Source organism: Glycine max, chromosome 5 (genome assembly GCF_000004515.6).
Source record: "Glycine max cultivar Williams 82 chromosome 5, Glycine_max_v4.0, whole genome shotgun sequence".
NCBI classification, from domain to species: Eukaryota; Viridiplantae; Streptophyta; class Magnoliopsida; order Fabales; family Fabaceae; genus Glycine; species Glycine max.
In genome coordinates this window covers 40951550-40969547 of record NC_038241.2, presented here as the reverse complement: position 1 = coordinate 40969547, position 17998 = coordinate 40951550, and the positions used below count along the sequence as shown (strand labels likewise).

Below are 17998 nucleotides of genomic sequence, written 5' to 3'. Positions count from 1 at the left end.
TTATAATAAAATTGCATTTTTTAATGTATTTGTTTAAGCTGTTTTCCTAAAAAAAAAAGTTGTTTGTTTGTTGAAAAATCAATTTCTATCTCTTTTTTGTAAATTTTTTTTTAAAAAGTTATTTAATTGTTTTTAAGTTTAAATAAATTGACTCACAATTTATTTCTCTAAAAAACAAAAAATCTTTTTCCATTTTTTAAGATAAACACATCAAAAGAGTAAAAAAAATTTACTTATTTTATAAAAATATTTTTTTAAATAAGCTTATACAAACATACTCAATTTAATGTACAAACTACTTTTCCTCAAGATGATACATTTTTTTAATAAAAAGAAGTAAATATATTTGTTTAAATGCTTACAATGTAAATTTAGTAAAAATACTATCACATGCATTGTTTTTACATGTTGGTTAGTTGTTAAAATAAAATGATTTTGGAATAAGATATATTTTCTTATATTTTGTTTAAAAACAAATTCTATCTGTGTTGTCTTTGGTTGCACATATTTTACATAAGTTTAGTGAATTGGATAAAGTTTCTTAAAATATTTATAACATTATAATTTAATAAAATGTCATTATGATTATTAATATTCACTAAACTTATATTTTAGTTATCTAGACTACAACTTATATTTTTGTTTATTACTCAATTTAACATTACAAGTTCCTTTTTTATTTAACTTTGTAAAATATTTAAATTAATTTAATTATGATAATAATTCTTTAAATTTAACCAAATTCTTAAAATTAATTGGATGGTAATGAAAAAGAGATTTAAAAGATAACACATTAAAACTAAAATACAATCTAAACAATAGAAAGAAATAAGGAAAAAACTGTAGTAAAAGAAATAAAATAAAATAGAAAGGAGTAACAGAGAGAATAGTAGGAAAAGGCCAACTTTTTGATAATATAACAGACACCACTATTCAAGAACTGAATTTCCATGGCTCATGGCAGATGCAAATTGATAGGTAGTGGCCAGAAGGCCAGAATGGACTATTTTCCAAGATCCATATATGATATATGCAGTAGACATTCAAAGCCAGGGTGAATTGTAAAGGGGAGTAACAACAGATTTAACTTGTAGGTACTTGTGAAGGGCTTCCAATCCATGATCTTTTCCAAATCCACTCATCTTATACCCTCCAAAGGGAACATCATCGCCAAAGGCAAAATAGCAGTTGATCCAAATAGTGCCTGCACGAATGGACCTTGACACTGTGTTTGCCGTATCCAAATTCTTGGTCACTATGCCTGCTGCTAGGCCATACTTGGTATTGTTAGCACTCTTAATTGCTTCCTCAATGGTCCTATTGTTCATATATCATGATAATTAACATAATAATATGAGGATTTCAACATGTTAATTAACAAGAAACATGACACAATAACATTAAAATTAACTTACTTAAACTTCTTCAGTGCCATTACTGGGCCAAATATTTCATCCTGTGCTATAAGCATATCCTCCTAAACAGGTAGTTAACAAATTTTACAAAGGAAAGATGATGATTAGTTATCTAATTATGCTGAAGATACTCAATTAATTAATAACTTTGTGCACTTGGAATTTACCCTTATATTGGAGAAAATTGTTGGCTCAATAAAGTAGCCCTTGTTTCCCACTGTTTTACCCCCGGTCAAAAGGGTAGCTCCTTCTTTCTTTCCATGCTCAATATATGAAAGGACCTTTTCAAATTGTTCCTTGTCAACCTTCAATATACACAGAAAAATTGTTAGCCAATAGACGATGATCTTAATTATTTCTCATTTCTGTTTTTTTGGTCCGGTCATTTCTCCTTTTTCTGTTTGTAAATTCTGCTAAGCAATTTTTGAAATATTAAGTTATGTTGCTACAAGAAAATCTCCGATATATATATATTAGAACTAATGTAGAAATAATTGTGCCACTACCTATTTTTCTTACCTGAGGGCCTTGTTGAACTTTAGGATCAAAGGGATCCCCAACGACCCAAGCTTTTGCCTTCTCCACCAGTTTTTTCTCAAATTCATCATAGATCCCTTCTTGAACAAGCACACGGGAACTTGCAACACAAACTTCTCCCTTTAGTCACATGGGAAGAAATTAAATGTTAGCAGAGACATAATTAACTAGATGCTATTTGAAAAGAAAGGATTTCCTGAAAGCAATTTCACCTTGTTATATAGGATGCCTAGTAGAGCTAGCTCAGCAGCTTTGTCTATATCAGCATCATCAAAAATTATGAGGGGTGACTTGCCTCCTAATTCAAGTGAAACTTGTTTCAAGTTACTCTTAGCTGCAGCCTGCATTATCTCACGGCCTGTTTGTGTTGAACCAGTAAAGCTAACCTGAACATACCACCAAGTAAAGAAGCATATACTCGAATATATAGATTAATATAATATTTAACTAGTCTTATTTAAGATTTTATGGTACTTCTATATGCTTGACATGTAAATTTAATTACCTTATCAACATCCATGTGTGAGCTTAATGCAGCACCAGCAGTTGGGCCAAATCCAGGCACTACATTGATCACTCCATCTGGGATTCCAGCCTTCAAAATAAGGAAAATAATCTAATTTATAAGCTTTTATGCTAAAGTAACTTGTGATGAAGAGCCATGTATGCATTTGTTTTTAATCGACAAACGTTAATTGTTAATAGGAGGGATCGAACCCATGACTTTTTCCTCCTTTTCTTCTTTCTTAATCATCCAACCAACCTTATATCTCCAAGCCATGCATGCATGGTTGATAAAGATATGAATGAATCATTTAATTGTTGAAAATGGATCACATGCACATACCAATTTAGCAAGATGAGCATTAAACAAAGCAGAGAGGGGTGTTTGCTCGGCGGGCTTGAGGACCATGGTGCAGCCAGCAGCTAAAGAAGGAGCAACCTTGATGTAGAACATGGTATTGGGGAAATTCCAGGGAGTAATGTGTCCCACAACACCAAGTGGTTCAAGCAATGTATAGGCATGGAAGTCTCGGGACATTTTCAACACCTCGCCATGAATCTTATCGGCAGCACCTGCATAGTAACGAAGAGTGTTTGCTGCTGCTGGAACTTCCAAATTCCTACACATATGGTACAACTTCCCCGCATCAATGGCATCTAGTGCCGCAAGTTCTTCTGCATTTTCCTCTATTAGCTCTGCCCATTTCAGCAAAATTCTTCCTCTCTCCTGATTATCACATTCACGTACGTCATGTCAAGTTTCAATTCATACGTCGCAAAAGAATTTTGTCTCATAAAAAAAAGTGCAGTACCCTTTAACTAAACTGTCTTTATTTTTTATTTTGATGAGATGCATGCTTTAACTAAGCTTTGAATATATATGCAAGAGTTTAAATAAAAAGCACCTTAAAGATTTAATTAGAATGCTTTTTAATTGGTTGATAATATATAGAATTTTACCATATATGATACTACATAAAAAATTAATGAACTCTATATATAAAATTGTATTGAAAAATTTATACAACTTTGATGGCTTTTGAACGTGTAATTCTCTTGTTTTATATATCACTCAAACAAAACTAACGTAATATAAAAAAAAATATTGTACAAATAAAATTACTGTACATTCTGGACGCATGATACTCGAAAATTACAAACAAACTTTGATGATGCAAGATTACCAGTGGCTAATTAAAAAATATTTATTGGAATAACTAAGTTAAAACATCAATAAAGTCCCGAAAAATATAAACATGATCATATTAAACAAAACTCAAATTCTTAATTTATCAATATTTAACAGCAACCAACGAATTACTTTGGAGATTATAGCCAACTATATTTATCGAAAGTATCCATCACTACTTACCTCAAGCCGTAATATGACTCCCTTGCTAAATGATATTTATACAACAATTTCAATGTAAATTCATTACTATAACATCTTCTTCGATCTTCTTCTTCTTCCAATTTTAGGGGAGGGTCAGCTAATTATTAATAGTTTGTGTGTTTCAAATATTTAAAATCATCAAACGGCCGTTTGAATCTAAGAAACTTCTTTTAAAAAAAAAAAGTCTCGTTAGGTGTGTTTTTTATGTTTTATACCAAACCGACATCCGTAGTCACGCTTGCACGTAGGAGTAATAATATATTAAAATTTCAATATATTTTTCATGTAATATTTATTCTAATAATAACATTTGACAAATTTAATTATATTTCAAGTATAAATTGTATCAAAATTATGAAATAATACGGCAATATACGATAAAAGAAGTGTTAACTTTTTTGCGCGATTAAAATTAAATGTAAAAAAATTTAAGTCATATTTAAATTTCATAAATCCAACTCATTTGAGTGACTTGTAACTTATGCATAGTTGTGTTTTAAATAAAATTGAATCGATGGTTGAAAAAAAAATTGAAATTGATAACATCGACATTACAAACTGGATCACATGGGTTTGGCATTAAATAATCAGAAATCACGTAAGAACGTTGATGTTAATTATTCATATAGCAATCTGGATCACATGGCCGTTTGCATGCTCGAGTCTTAATAATATTTATTTCAAAGATTATCGTAATCTTTTAATATAACTTTAATGTCAGTTCTTTTATAAATTATAACATACATAATTAATATCGACATGAGCATATTATTTAATAATTTAAATCATATTACCAATTAGAAAATATCAGTTTTGTGAAATATTGTGAAAATATACTATTAAATACAAATGTTAAATTTTTTTTACGTTGATATTAAAATTAAATATAAAAGAGTTACCCAAATGCATAAAGTCAATCCATTCCTCATCATTCGGCCAAGTGAAGTTACTGCAGTCCGCAGTAATCTTAATTATGTTGTTTATATTTATAGTTATCATATATTAATCTCCTTGTGCATAGTATAAAAAAAGAGAAGGGAAAAAATAACGTACAGAACCGGGAAGGCGAGGCCATGGACCATTGTCAAATGCATGACGTGCTGCTTTAACAGCAATGTCAATGTCTTCTTTATCTCCCTCGCTGATCCTCGCTATAACATCTCCTGTTCTTGGATCTATTGTCTCAAATGTCTTTCCTATTTTTTCAACAAGAGTTTTAGCAAAAGTCATATATATTAGTATATAAGACTTAGTTGAGAGTTGAGACACCATAGTAGTACTGTTGACACAAGTATAGATAATTAATTAACCTCTAAATTACAGTTTGAACATAAACTTACAAGGGACAATCTGTTGGGATCCCTCCTTAATGGGAGAGGTTCTAACCATATGCTTAAGGTCAAAATTATATATATGCGAATTATGTCACACCATAATAATAGGAGTATTTAGTTTTGATCCATGTACATCAATGGAAAGAAAAATACAGAAAAAGGAATAGAAATTAGAGGAGCATAGAAAGGTAGAAGAAGCAGATAATTAGATGGGGCAACAGAAAGTGCATAGGTATAAAAAAAATGAACCTGACACAGAGTGAACGAAGTGTCCGTCAATGAAGAGCTTGGTGAAGTTGACCGTGGGGACCTTGTTGAGGGAGGCAGCAGCTGCATCGCCATTATTGAAAGTCATGGTTGAGTTGTGTGAATGAATCGAAGCAACAGAGAGAAAGCAGAACCAGTCGTTGGGGACTGAGACTTGTAATAATATGCAAACAGAACTAGCACCACTCGTATTAATCGACATTAGATGACAATTATGTAAAATCCCATGTCTATCATAATTATAAATTAAGTTTCATAAGTAAATTATGATTTAAATCGTCATAGGTAGACTAAATTATCAAGTTTCATATAATTTAAAATTAATTAATATTCTATTATCTGTATTTCATTTTATCTTATCATGTTATATAGTATTAATTAAAATATAAACAAATACTTATTTTTAAATCACATATTAACAAAAGTCTTGATATCTAAATTTAATACACAGAGAACACAGAATCATTACCAAAAAAATACACAGAGAATCTTTTGGGTAATGTTTAAATTTGGGAGAAAGATCCAATTATGAAATCTGCTCCTCTGATGAATTAGAACTACCAGGGACAGAACTATTTTGGGAAGCGAAAGAGTAAACTTAAAGCCAATTCTGGACTGTACAAAGGTAGAAAAAAAAAATGAAATAGAAAGAAAGAAGTGGAAAGAAAATGAGATAATTTTTTTTTATTAAAATTATGATAAATCAATATACTTAAAGCATGTTTGATTACAGTTTTATTGTCCTAAAGGTCAAAAGTGTTTTTTTAAAAAAATATTTATAAAAAAACTATAATCATTCACACCCTAATTATATTTATCATTTCCATATGCTGGGGCAACACCGCCAACAAGTTAGGACTTAGGAGGGTGAAATGAGAATTGTAACAGTGGGAAACCTGGTAATCATGTCACCTTTTTAATTATTGTAGCAAACTAATGTGATCCCTTGCTCTTAATTTCATCGTTGTCATTAATAAGTTTTTTCGTTTCTTGTAATTACCAAGTTTTTTTATTTGATATGTCCCCTTTGGCAGGGTCAACGCAGGAAACGTGTTTAAATTAAGTGGCTTTTTTTAATTATTAAAACTAAGAGTTTATATAAAATTTTACATTATTAATTAATTATTTAGGAATTATTAGGTTAGGTATGTTTTCATATAGTTTTTTTTATATAAAATATGATAAATTTAGTAATAATTTATAATCAAATGATAATGTAAAATTATTATAAGTATCTGCAATGAAAATTTCAATCTTAAATTCTTAATTTATTTTCTTCGAGTCTCACACTATCACATTGATCAGATTTATGTATTTTTACATGTTTTTTACTCTAATATTGAACTAATTGAGAACTTAAATTGGGTCTCATTATTTCACATCTTTATAGTTTACTATTTATTTTTGCTTCAGAAAAATAATTTATTCATAATTTTATTTTGAAACGATAAATATACAAAAAATAATAATGAGAAAAATATTACAATATGGAAAATATATATTTGAAATATAAAAAATTAACACAATATTTTTTATCACAATAAATTAAAAATCATGAGAAATACCTTAACCAATCAATTTATTTGGGGTTGGTTTTGTTAATTGATTTTTTTTCCACTTTAAATATGAATCAAATCAATTATAATTGATTCGGTTTTTGAATTTATTTATTTTTTCAATCTTAACCAACTTGATGACTCAATCGATTACTTTTAACTTTAGATTAACTAGAGTTTGTGACCCATGTAATGCAGGAATTAAATTTTTGTATGAATGTTTTTATAAAATATTTTAAATATATAAATATATTTCTTAAATTTGCATTTCAAATTATTTACTGTATAATATTTTTAATTATTACTTATTATTTTCCTTTATTAATATACAGTTGATTAACTTTAATTAGATTAATAAGCTTTGGTACTAAATTTTTCTTCTTCTAATCTTGTCTTTTTTTCTTCTTCATTCAATTTGATCTTCTTATAATCTTATATAGTATTACCAAGTATATTTTTTTGTGTTGAATTTCTCAATTTTAGCATACACTAAAGATTTTTTACTAAATATTTTTTAGGATTTTCTTCCAGTACGAATAATTTTAAAGGTCTACTATAATTGTAATACACTTTGATAACCTTATAATAAATTTTATATATATATCATTTGAATTGGTTCAGATATATCATCAATTACATCATCAAATTAATCTATATTTAACACATAATTTTAACATTTTAATTTTTCTTCTAATTGAATTAATCTATATTTTAGAGAGAGATCAAAATTGTTTAAATAGTTTTTTACAGATTTTTTATTTTATTCTTTATACGCATATATTTCAACGATTTTTTTTTCTCGTTTTAGTCACTGATGATGACAGGCCGAAGTCGATTATGAAAAAAAAAAAAAAACTCCTGGATGATAATTGACAAAGGGCTTCACTATAGTCTATCTATTATACTTGGGCCTTTACTTTTGATGTGAACTTTGCCTTTAACTTAGTACAGTACTTGGTATTGTACATATTTACACATTAGTATAGGAAAGACATATATTAGTTGATATGATATTTTGTGATGATAGCTTTATAGGCTAAGGAAAGCAGTATCACAAATTAAAGCGAATAATATCTTCTCCAAATAATAAATTGTATAAGCAAACAATTGTGTCTTGTTCAGATACGCCATGACAAGATTTTCGAAAGCGGGTTTGCAATTAAATTTGGGATTTGGATGACTAAGTCAGTGTTCCATTTTCTTCTTAGAGGGAAAACGTTAACGTTAAAATACATATTATCAATAACTATGTGAGGGGAAAAATGAAAGACGAAACTTCAACCAGCTGCACGACATGACAAAGACTTCAAGAAAATGAAAACAGCTCTTAACCCTTACTGGGCCTATTGAATCTGAGGTATATAGTCTTATAAAATAAATATCTTTCTCTTTCCAGCAAATTATGTATTTCCAAGAGAGAATTTTGAGGAATTACTAGTAATCCTACTATATTATGTAGTCAAACGAACCGTGTCTGTAATTCATGCACATGTTTGAGCAGAATAGAATTTTATATGAATCTTTTATAGGAAGTCATCTGTTTGAGCTGAATAAAATTTTAAATAAATTTATATTGATTCTATTAGTACAGGAAAGTCATATACAGTCAATACAATATATATATATATATTTTTTTTTTATCAATACACATTAAATTTTATAGAAATATCTGATTCGAACATACCGCATATTTTTCCTTCCTTTTTCCTTTACCATTCCTTAACTGAGATCAACCTTATATCTTCAATATAACATATTATTAATGTGAACAAATCATAATTATACTAATGAATACTTTAATTTTCAATAAAAAAATTATACTAATAAGAACTAAATAAGAATCTAACTCGAATGATTGTACAGTATAAATTGTTATAAATTTTCTGGGAACCGAATTCAATTCCCTTGAATAAAAGACTAATCAAACCAAAAAAGCTTAGTGGGTAGAATTTTTTTTATAGTGTATCTTGTCACCCTTTCCAACCTAAAAATTCAATATCAATTCAATTAAAATGAAGTCTTAAAGAACCACACCAGTCACGGTTATGATGAATATGGTGTATTTTCTTTTCTTTCTGTCAGCTGAAGTGCTCTATAGTGTCTGCAAATTTAAAAAAATTGCCTAAAATTTAATTTGCAACTGAAAATTTGACTTTGTCAAGAACAAATCATCATATGTTGCGTGAGTGATCGGTTTGCATAGTATTTATTTACTTTATCCTTTTCTTTAAGCTTCATAGGTCAAAGCTATGTAGCTTTGACTATGGAAGATCTTGGGCGCAAATAATGGAGCTATATGTTACACAACAAATCCCAAAAGGAAAATAAATAAATTGAACTTGAACCTTTGGCGCGGCAAGGGATATCTTAAAGTATTGTTTTGTATGTTACAAAACTGTCTAACACATATTCCGACGTGCACATATTTTTTGTTTTAAATAACCAGCACATGCCAAAAACACGTTTCCTGCAGCTGTTGTCTGATTAATCTTGTCAGATTATATCTTCTCAAGATATGTCTTAATTATTGAACATTAAATTAAATGCTGCAAAAAGATTATGCCGCGTGATAAATCCTAATAAGTTCACGGTTAAAACATAATGGTATATTATTAGGCGAAACCTAGTCATTTTTAGCAAAAACAAAAGGACAAAATGAAAATAAAATGCGCTGCTTTCCTAATATGTTACGTGATTTGTCAGACTCTCACGTATTGTCCTATGGAGATTATTGTGAACTTAATAACATATCCGAAGCTAGTCATACAAGCAATCTTTATCTATATTATTGCGGGAGAGTGAATAGCAATTGTCTTCTCTGTTCTCGGTGATTCTTTGGGCAATGACTTTAAGTTAGTCTAAAAATATCTGCTGTAACAAATGTTTTGGTATGCACCAAAAATATTCCCGAGACTAATCTCTTTTAAGATGTAGATTCCTAAACTGAAATTCATTAATCTAAACAAAGCCCTTTTCACATTTTCAGGACATTGAACGTCAGTTAACATAGACTCGTGCTGTAAAGGATATGTTGATCGCATTTTATTGCGATTAAAAATTAAAAGCATATAGATATAACTAGGTTAACAATTTTACCAGTTCTTTTGGAAGCTAATATGACAATACACCGAAACGCCATTGAGATGTAGAAAATAGCCCAGAACAAATAAAAGAAAAAGGAAAAGGCGAAACAAACCTGGGACTAATCAGCTCAGGCGGTTATACGGAGTACTCCCAGAAGAAAAAGAAAAAAAACTATTTTATTTCCAATTTTAACATGCACAAAACGAGAAACAAAATAGATGAAAGTAGCATCAAACAGGCAGAAAAAGGACTATAACCAGAAGGGGGGGAGGGGGAGTCGAATAATTAACCCCTGTAAGTGGTTTGATCTACTGTGTACGGAGGTGGATAAGTAGGAGGAGCACCATTTCTGTAATCATATAGGCCATAGCTAGTCTGTCCTGAATAAGAACCACTAGACCGGTAACCAGACGGACCCAAATTGTCAACAGGAATAGAGTAGTGCTGTTGTGTTATTCCAGCCGGGCTTTGAGTGTGGGAAGTTCCATAGGTTGCTGTGTAAAGATTAGCAGTTGCACCATCGTATATGGTCTGGCTGGGGTAGTTGAATGGAACAGAAAATCTTGCACCGGGACTGGGTTGTAGAGAAGGTGCCAGGTTCCTGCGACTGAAAGATGATGAGTGCGCACTGCTAAATTTGGCTGATTTGGCTGGACGTGAAGAGCTGGATCCACTGCCTCGCTTGTTCTGAGGTTTACTTCCGGATGTCGAACTCTTTTTCTTTTCAGCCTTGGCTTTCTCCAGAAGGGTAGCCCACTTCCTCAAATTATCAAGGTTAAATTCTGATTCAAGCTTGTGATCTTCTACACATTTGATTATAGCCTTAATGGAATTCAACTCCGAAGTGCTTGAATCATCCTGTAAAATGATAGAGACAGATTTAAGAATGCAATCCATCAATGGCATACATTCTTTTTGATTCAACATAAACACACTAATGAAAGTGAATTAGAACAGAAAGGTAGTTATGCATACCGTAGTAGCACGATTGTTGTTTCCCTTTTTCAATGCGGTACTGACATTCTTTTTGTAGTTCCGATGGTAGGACTTGAGTAGGTCAATCGGAGGAAATCTTTCAGTCAAACCAGATTCTGAAGCAAAATAAACAGCTTCTATCTCTTTGCCATTTTTAATTAGTTCATCTATAATATCTGCATATATCATTTGCTTTAATTAGTCTATGCAAATATGCATGCATTGGCCAAAAAAGAAGAAGAATCACAATGAGAAGTTTAGAAGTATGACAATGAGTGTCAAATAAATCAGAATCAAGGTAAAAGCTGTATAAGATAATACAACTGAATTTCTCTTAGCATTTGATTTACCATTTAGACCATGTCTTATGGCATCTACTTTATTACAGAGAAAAATTAACTCTGTTAAACAGCTACACCTATACATCTAAAAGGTTAGGTGTAATGGGAAATTTGAGTTGGATTTGTGGAAGTATAGGAAATCAAAATACTTTGATGAAAGGTAATAGCTAAGATAACAAGTAGGAGGCTCTGGCATGTTAACATTTACCAATGTGCAGGTGTATCATTGAAAGAGAAAATAAGCAGGGTGGCACAAAGAAATGCTTTCAAGTCAATAAAATCTATTTTGAAAGGAAAAGAAACAACCAAACTCCTTTAAGAAAAATATTTAGATTTCAATCAACTCCATTGTATTTTAAAATTTTGATGACCCAAAATCCCATAGCCCTGTTCTAAATCATGCTCTCCATACTAACTCTTGGGGATTTATCAGAATTCTTAAAACTGATGAATATTTTTTTTTTTAAAAAAAAGAATGCCATACCAACATACTTAGGAATATGAAAATAAGCTAATACACAGGAACCGCTTTCAAGTTTCAACTATGATTATGTGCAGAAAACTCAGGTATATTCTGAGCTCTCAACATGACTGACTCCCTAGTGCATGTTTGCTTTTTAGTTGCAAACAGACGTTTGGAGCAAAATGAAGTTTGCAAAAGCATCCAGACCCTTCCTTTTGCAAAATTGAGTTTGTGGACCATTAGATTTACTTCGGAATTCAGGCACCACATTTTGAACTGAAATCCAAACATGCACCTAAGCTCAGAAATGTAAGCAGAAAACCTGTAAACTCTCTATCCAAACACTAAATGACTCAATTACTAATTTTTCTCAGCCCATTTGCACCATTTTCCACTACCACCATCACAAAATCTTTTGGCAGTCACCCTTTCCTACTAATTTACTACAAGACTTCCCTTTTTCTCAACCCATCTCTACCATAAAATTTCAGCTTCCTTCATTTTCACCCCATCTTTGCCACTTTTGTAGGCCACATATCACATATGGAATGGACTCCAGCTCCAAATTCCATTGCCTACTAAGAAAAGATAAGTGGTTGTCATAGACTCACAGTTGATTGCATGCCACCACCACCGGATAACATCAACTCTGACAACGCAGGTTAAAAAAGGAATGGCTGCAGAAGGGTGCATCCCACAGCTGATGACACATTTATTTCAGCTCAATTTTGAACAAATAATTGCTTTCTTTTCAAAAGTTCACTGAGGAATTTACAAAGAGCAACAAATATTTTCCCAAAATAAGCTAATCCAAACCTGCACTGTGTTATGTAAATATAGATAAGAAATGAATGTTAGTCAGTCAGTCAGCTACTGATGTTATGCACATGTTTCTGGGAGGTTGGGGAGTGATTTCTAGGAATTCAAATGCACAGGGAGGCAGTGGCATGACATAGAAGCAGACAAAGCAAAGAACAAGTGGAGGAGCTTCAATAATACTTTCAGGCCGTTGAAATTTATAAAAGCATTTCCCCTACTCCATATTTCTATTGTCTTAATTGCTAGCGAAATGCAGAAAGAACTCAATTGTTGCTGACTCGTAGTACGATAAAGTGCAAGTGAAAAAGAAATGTACAATGTTGGAATAACATCTAGCACCCCCTAAAAATTGAGATGAAGTTCATCACCACAGAGAGGGTATTCCTATTTATTTATTTTTTAACAGATGAGCTATAGTTGAAGAAGGTTCCTTGCATTTTAGCCTATAAATTATAGAGTAGAAAAATGATTTTTTGACACCCAGAAGCTATTTGAGAGTAAAAAAAGAGAGAAATAGAGTAATAACATTCAGACACCACCCACTCCATCAATTATTTCACTGTACCTCTCTTCCTATTACATGATACTACATTTCTCTCTCCAAGTGTCACGAAGCACTGGGTGTCCATTGATATATTTTTTTTTGCAAAATTAATAAACACAGAATTTAACAGAAATGTAAGTTGGCAAAGAAAAGACGAACCTATGATCTTGTCCCCGAACTGTAAGGAAGCAGCAAGCTTTGCCATGTCCCTTCTAGAAGCAAACTGCATAACGAGCTTCCTCAAATACTCATCATCAAACCTAGACCTCAAGCCGAAACAAACGACCATCTGCAGAAACATGACCACTTCGGCAGCACCACTCTCGGATTCTCCATCCAAATGCTCCTTCCACATTTCCACAACCGAAACGGCTCTCTCCGCGATCCTTCTTGAATATTCCCTCGACTCCGACTCCGAAACCATCAGCGCCTGAATCACAAGCCCGCACGCCCACCTCTTATCCGTCACCCCGGACTTGGCCACCTTGCTCTTCAGAAACTCCTCCACCGCCTCAACCACCAGCCGCGCCGGGTCCACCGCCTCCGCCATCGCCGCCGCTATCTCCGCCCGCAGCGACGCCGACTCCTTCCGCTTGGACACCACGAAGCGCAGTAGCGCGGGGGCGTCCATCTTCCGCCAGAGGGATTTGAGCGTGGCGGAGAGGTCGGGGTCAGGTGGATGCGTGGCGCGGAGGTCGGCGAGCGCGGCCTCCCTCTGCTCCTCGATGCGGGCGGCGGCGGCGGACTCGCGCTCGGGGATGGAGGTCTCACGGCGGTGGAGGGATTCGAGGGTTTCTTTGGAGAGGGAATCGAGAGATTGTAGGTTTGAATCGAGGGATTGGGATTTCTCGGAGATGGAGTGTTGGAGGGAGGAGAAGTGGGTGGAGAGGGTGGTGAAGAGGTCGGTGCATTTCGCCAGAATGGTTTTCTTCGCTTCGAGTTCGTCGAAGAATTGGTGGACCCTCGTCGCCATTGGAGAGTGCTAAGACTCTCTTCTTCTCAAACCCTAATTTAATTTACCGTTTAGAGGACCAAAAATTTGAGTTGCTTCACGTTCCTTACTGCAAGTCTGGAACACTGGAACGGATAGGTGAGCTTTTTTTCTTTTCTTTTCTTTTTCTCTCCTAAATAATAAAACAATTAGAATTTACAATTTTTCATTAACTAGTAGTATTTTAATACGCATATTATATAGAATATTATTTTTTTATTTTAAATGTTAATTTTCATGTAGAACATAGATTTTAGTCTCCCACAGTCCCACTCATACATTTGCCCCTATAATCCTTTCTTTGGTGATAAAAAATATATATTTGTCCATATAGTAGTCTCTCACAAATATATGGCAACATTTTCTGGCTAGATAAAACAATTAGAAAAACTTCTTTAATGGTGATAAATCATTAAAAAAAAACTATACAATAACAAAAATATGCCGGTTTCCTTAATGTTAACTACAATTTAAAAAATTCAGTTTAAGAAACTGCAATTAAAACATTGTTAAAAAAACTACAACATACATAAAGACATTTATAGATATGAAGTGAATGGTTTAAATTTGTTTAACTTATTTACCCAAAAAAATGCAAAATATATTATACCTATTTGTGATTATCTTCGTCGCGCGTTAGTTTGATTATTTTTATTAATTTTTTTTCTGCTAAAGAAACATACTAAAAAAAAAGAAGCAATTATGACCTTAGTCCTTACACCATGTGTCATGATCTAAACAAGTTTCGTTTCTTTTTCTTATATGTGCTAAATTTGCTGTGCTGCTATATCTGCAAAATTTGCTTGGATTGTGACCTTTGTCTCGAATCCACAACTTTTTTTTTTTTTTTCAATTTCTAGTGTGTTTTTGCCTTTTTAACAAGCTAAACACACGCAGAAATTTAACAAAATAATTTAATGATTTCTCACATTTCAAGAAAAACAAGTCAAACGCAAACCACTAAATTTGATTTTATACATTTTTGGTGATAATTCAGAAAAGAAAAAACATTAAACTGGAAAAAAAGGCGATTTTATTAAGAACATGTATTACTGAAATCATAATTATGCTGTTATCATGGGCCAGGTTTGTTAAAATTGGCCTAATTTGACGGGGCAGGCTGCACATATAAGGTTAGCTTCGTTGATTTTTGAAAGAAAAAAAATGTTTAAGGACAAGAGAACTACTCAGTTTTTTTATGACGATAAGAGAGGTAATCTATTTTTTTTATTTTAATTTATAGTGAAGTAATCTTAATTCAAGATCAAAGCATGTTAACGAGTTATTTTTGTTTTTTCGGTCGACATGCATCTTAACAAGCTTTAAGCAAGCTTACAGATATCTGGGATATGAACGCCAAATCCTTTTTGTTGACGTTTTGAATATGTTAATTGAGAAATATTTCAAGACAAAAAAAAAAAGAGAAATACTTAAACTAGAGTTTTTTTTATATATATCCGTTTTAGCTTTCATAATGTAAAATAATAACCAAGTTAAGGACTAAAGTCTTATTCATTAAATATTGAAAAAAACTAAATTGATATTTAAAATCTTCAAATATTAAATTGATATCTTTTGTATTTTAGAGGAATACTTTCCGTATTTACATCAATATATTTTTTTATTTATGATCACAACTCACAAGTATTCTTCACAATCATGTCACAATTTTTTTCGAACAGGAAACATTCATAGCATATGAAACTAATTCTTTGAATGATTTTTTTTTAATTTCATACACAATTTAAAGATATTCGGATATTTAGCGCACCTGAAACATCCATTGTTAACTACTCAACCGTGTACAATAATTTTGTGATTATAAGGTTTTAATTTAGCTAAGATTGATGATTATAAGGTTTTAATTTTAAACTCGTGACCGTAGTGTCTGATACACGAAACATAGAATTATTGTTTTGTTAACTCTAGATTTTATGTCTCCATTTGAATTAATTTACGGCTTTTCTTAGATGAAAAATGAAATGAGTAAAGTAGAGAAATATAGGATCAAAGTTTTTGGCCATGTCTTCGACTCCTCGTCAAATATTTTTTTCCTTTGTCGTCAGATGATGGCTAAGGTGCTATTTTCTTAGAGAGGCTACATTTTCTGTTTGTTAAATTTGTTCAGAAAAAGAAAAAGAAATTAGAGATAATGCCCCATGCATGTTAGTTGGTGGGTTTTCTAGCTTCTTTGAGGATAAACCTATTGATAGTGACTTCCCTTATGGCTCATTCGGAGCTTCTACAAGCAACATAATGGACTTTATGGCTTGCAGCAAAATAATTTAACACGTTAATTTTATATATATTTAGTTAATTAATCGCTTTGTTGAAGACTGATATTTTTGCTTAATTTGATCAAACAACCAAAGAAGGAGAAAATAGACATGCCCAAAGGCCAAAGTCCTTATCCACAACACCCATGTTCGGTACACACTAGTTAAACTTCTTCATTTATGTTCTCAAACATGATGGAGATATAAGTTTGACGGAATGGAAAAAGTGATGGAAAATGTCACCAATTCAAATCTTTCAACATTTCTAACAAAAATTAATATTTGTTAATAAAAAAAAATTCTCCACTCTCATGGATGAAATACAGAAAAGAACACGAGTGGCAAATATTCTTTACTTCTTGATGGAGAAATTCGCTATTCTCCTTAATATATACTACCCAGTGGTTGTACTGTGAAGACACTAATCAACGCAAATTTGAAGAACAATCAATCAAATTAATTTCTACGATGGAATGAACATACTGACAAATTTTATAAACATGCATTTAGATGTTGAGGGAAGAGTTTAGGAATTGCAATGTTTCGAACGTGGAATGGAATAAAGGAGAACTCCGGCTATTTTCTGCTGGAGTGATAAAACTAATTTTTCAAGATACAAATTAAGATCCTTCAACACATGATTTTTTAAATACAGATTTAGAGATTAAACTATCAAGCTCATGACCATATGCTTAAAGAGCATGATTAATCATCTCTCAGATCATGTTCGTTTTGCACGCAATAATGGTATTACAAAGAAGAAAACCATTAGAACCCCCTCCCACACAAAACAAAAACAAAAACAAAAACAAAAATATACAGACATAACTATGTAGCATGCATTTGGCATTGTAAAGAGATAGCAGGGTTTCAATTTTCCTTAGCCTTGCCTTAAACTACCCTTTTCTTTTCACAAGTACAATGGAAGGATCAGCAAACCGAACAGAGAAAGATCTAGAAAGATTATCTGGTTCATCAAGTGCAGTCCCTTGATCGAAATTCTGAGAGTAAGTGTATTGATCATAAGGGACCTGAAAGGATGATGCAGACTCAAAAATCTTCTTCTTCTCTTTCTTGAGCTTCATCCACAACAATTTCCACCTCAACTTATTGCTTGTTCCAGTGGCTGATAGCGAGTTTATATGCTCAATCTCATTGTAACTCTTCCCCAATTGGATTGTTCTCCTGCCAGAATTGCACCAACCTTTGATATCCATGGAATCACTTAGAAAACTCAAAGTCACACGCCAAAGAGTGTAAATAAGCAAAGTGAGGAGTGACAAAAACTTTAGAATATAAAAGCCCACATGGCTTTGGATTGGGTATTCTATTGGAACCTTTTTATTTTATTTTTTGGCTTCAGTTGCCAAAGTAAAAGCTAATTAACCAGCTAACCACAACAGAATAAAACTATATATTTGGCTTTAATTGAAAATTATAGACACCCACACCCTGATTATGGGGATCACACTCTGCATACTAATAACTCAGGCACGTGA

At 32.1% G+C, this 17998-nt stretch overlaps 3 protein-coding genes across 3 annotated transcripts; all 3 read right to left on the bottom strand.

Annotated features, from left to right (window-relative positions):
• Window positions 1-887: 887 nt before the first annotated feature.
• ALDH2C1 (aldehyde dehydrogenase family 2 member C1) lies at window positions 888-5644 on the bottom strand. The gene is made up of 9 exons (NM_001367191.1): window positions 5433-5644; window positions 4903-5045; window positions 2800-3183; window positions 2458-2547; window positions 2165-2338; window positions 1935-2072; window positions 1583-1720; window positions 1416-1477; window positions 888-1317 (listed from the first exon to the last, which is right to left on the bottom strand). The coding sequence occupies exons 1-9, from the start codon at window positions 5536-5538 to the stop codon at window positions 1044-1046; spliced, it is 1509 nt and encodes a 502-aa protein (NP_001354120.1). The 5' UTR covers window positions 5539-5644; the 3' UTR covers window positions 888-1043.
• Window positions 5645-10123: 4479 nt separating this feature from the next.
• On the bottom strand, window positions 10124-14346 carry LOC100818249 (FRIGIDA-like protein 4a). The gene is made up of 3 exons (XM_003525219.4): window positions 13392-14346; window positions 11066-11241; window positions 10124-10948 (listed from the first exon to the last, which is right to left on the bottom strand). The coding sequence occupies exons 1-3, from the start codon at window positions 14203-14205 to the stop codon at window positions 10376-10378; spliced, it is 1563 nt and encodes a 520-aa protein (XP_003525267.2). The 5' UTR covers window positions 14206-14346; the 3' UTR covers window positions 10124-10375.
• Window positions 14347-17395: 3049 nt separating this feature from the next.
• On the bottom strand, window positions 17396-17716 carry LOC100818788 (uncharacterized). Its single transcript, XM_003525220.2, has one exon. The coding sequence runs from the start codon at window positions 17714-17716 to the stop codon at window positions 17396-17398; it is 321 nt and encodes a 106-aa protein (XP_003525268.1).
• Window positions 17717-17998: the final 282 nt, after the last annotated feature.

Excerpts from the sequence above, each read along its gene's own strand:
- LOC100818788 (XM_003525220.2), bottom strand. The coding sequence starts at position 17,716 with ATGGATATCAAAGGTTGGTGCAATTCTGGCAGGAGAACAATCCAATTG.
- ALDH2C1 (NM_001367191.1), bottom strand. The coding sequence starts at position 5,538 with ATGACTTTCAATAATGGCGATGCAGCTGCTGCCTCCCTCAACAAGGTC. Across the intron at positions 2,073-2,164 it reads TAGGCATCCTATATAACAAG|GGAGAAGTTTGTGTTGCAAG; the intron begins GTGAAATTGCTT and ends ATGTGACTAAAG. Across the intron at positions 1,721-1,934 it reads AAGTTCAACAAGGCCCTCAG|GTTGACAAGGAACAATTTGA; the intron begins GTAAGAAAAATA and ends TGTATATTGAAG.
- LOC100818249 (XM_003525219.4), bottom strand. The coding sequence starts at position 14,205 with ATGGCGACGAGGGTCCACCAATTCTTCGACGAACTCGAAGCGAAGAAA. Across the intron at positions 11,242-13,391 it reads GTTCGGGGACAAGATCATAG|ATATTATAGATGAACTAATT; the intron begins GTTCGTCTTTTC and ends TGATATATGCAG. Across the intron at positions 10,949-11,065 it reads ACAACAATCGTGCTACTACG|GATGATTCAAGCACTTCGGA; the intron begins GTATGCATAACT and ends ATCATTTTACAG.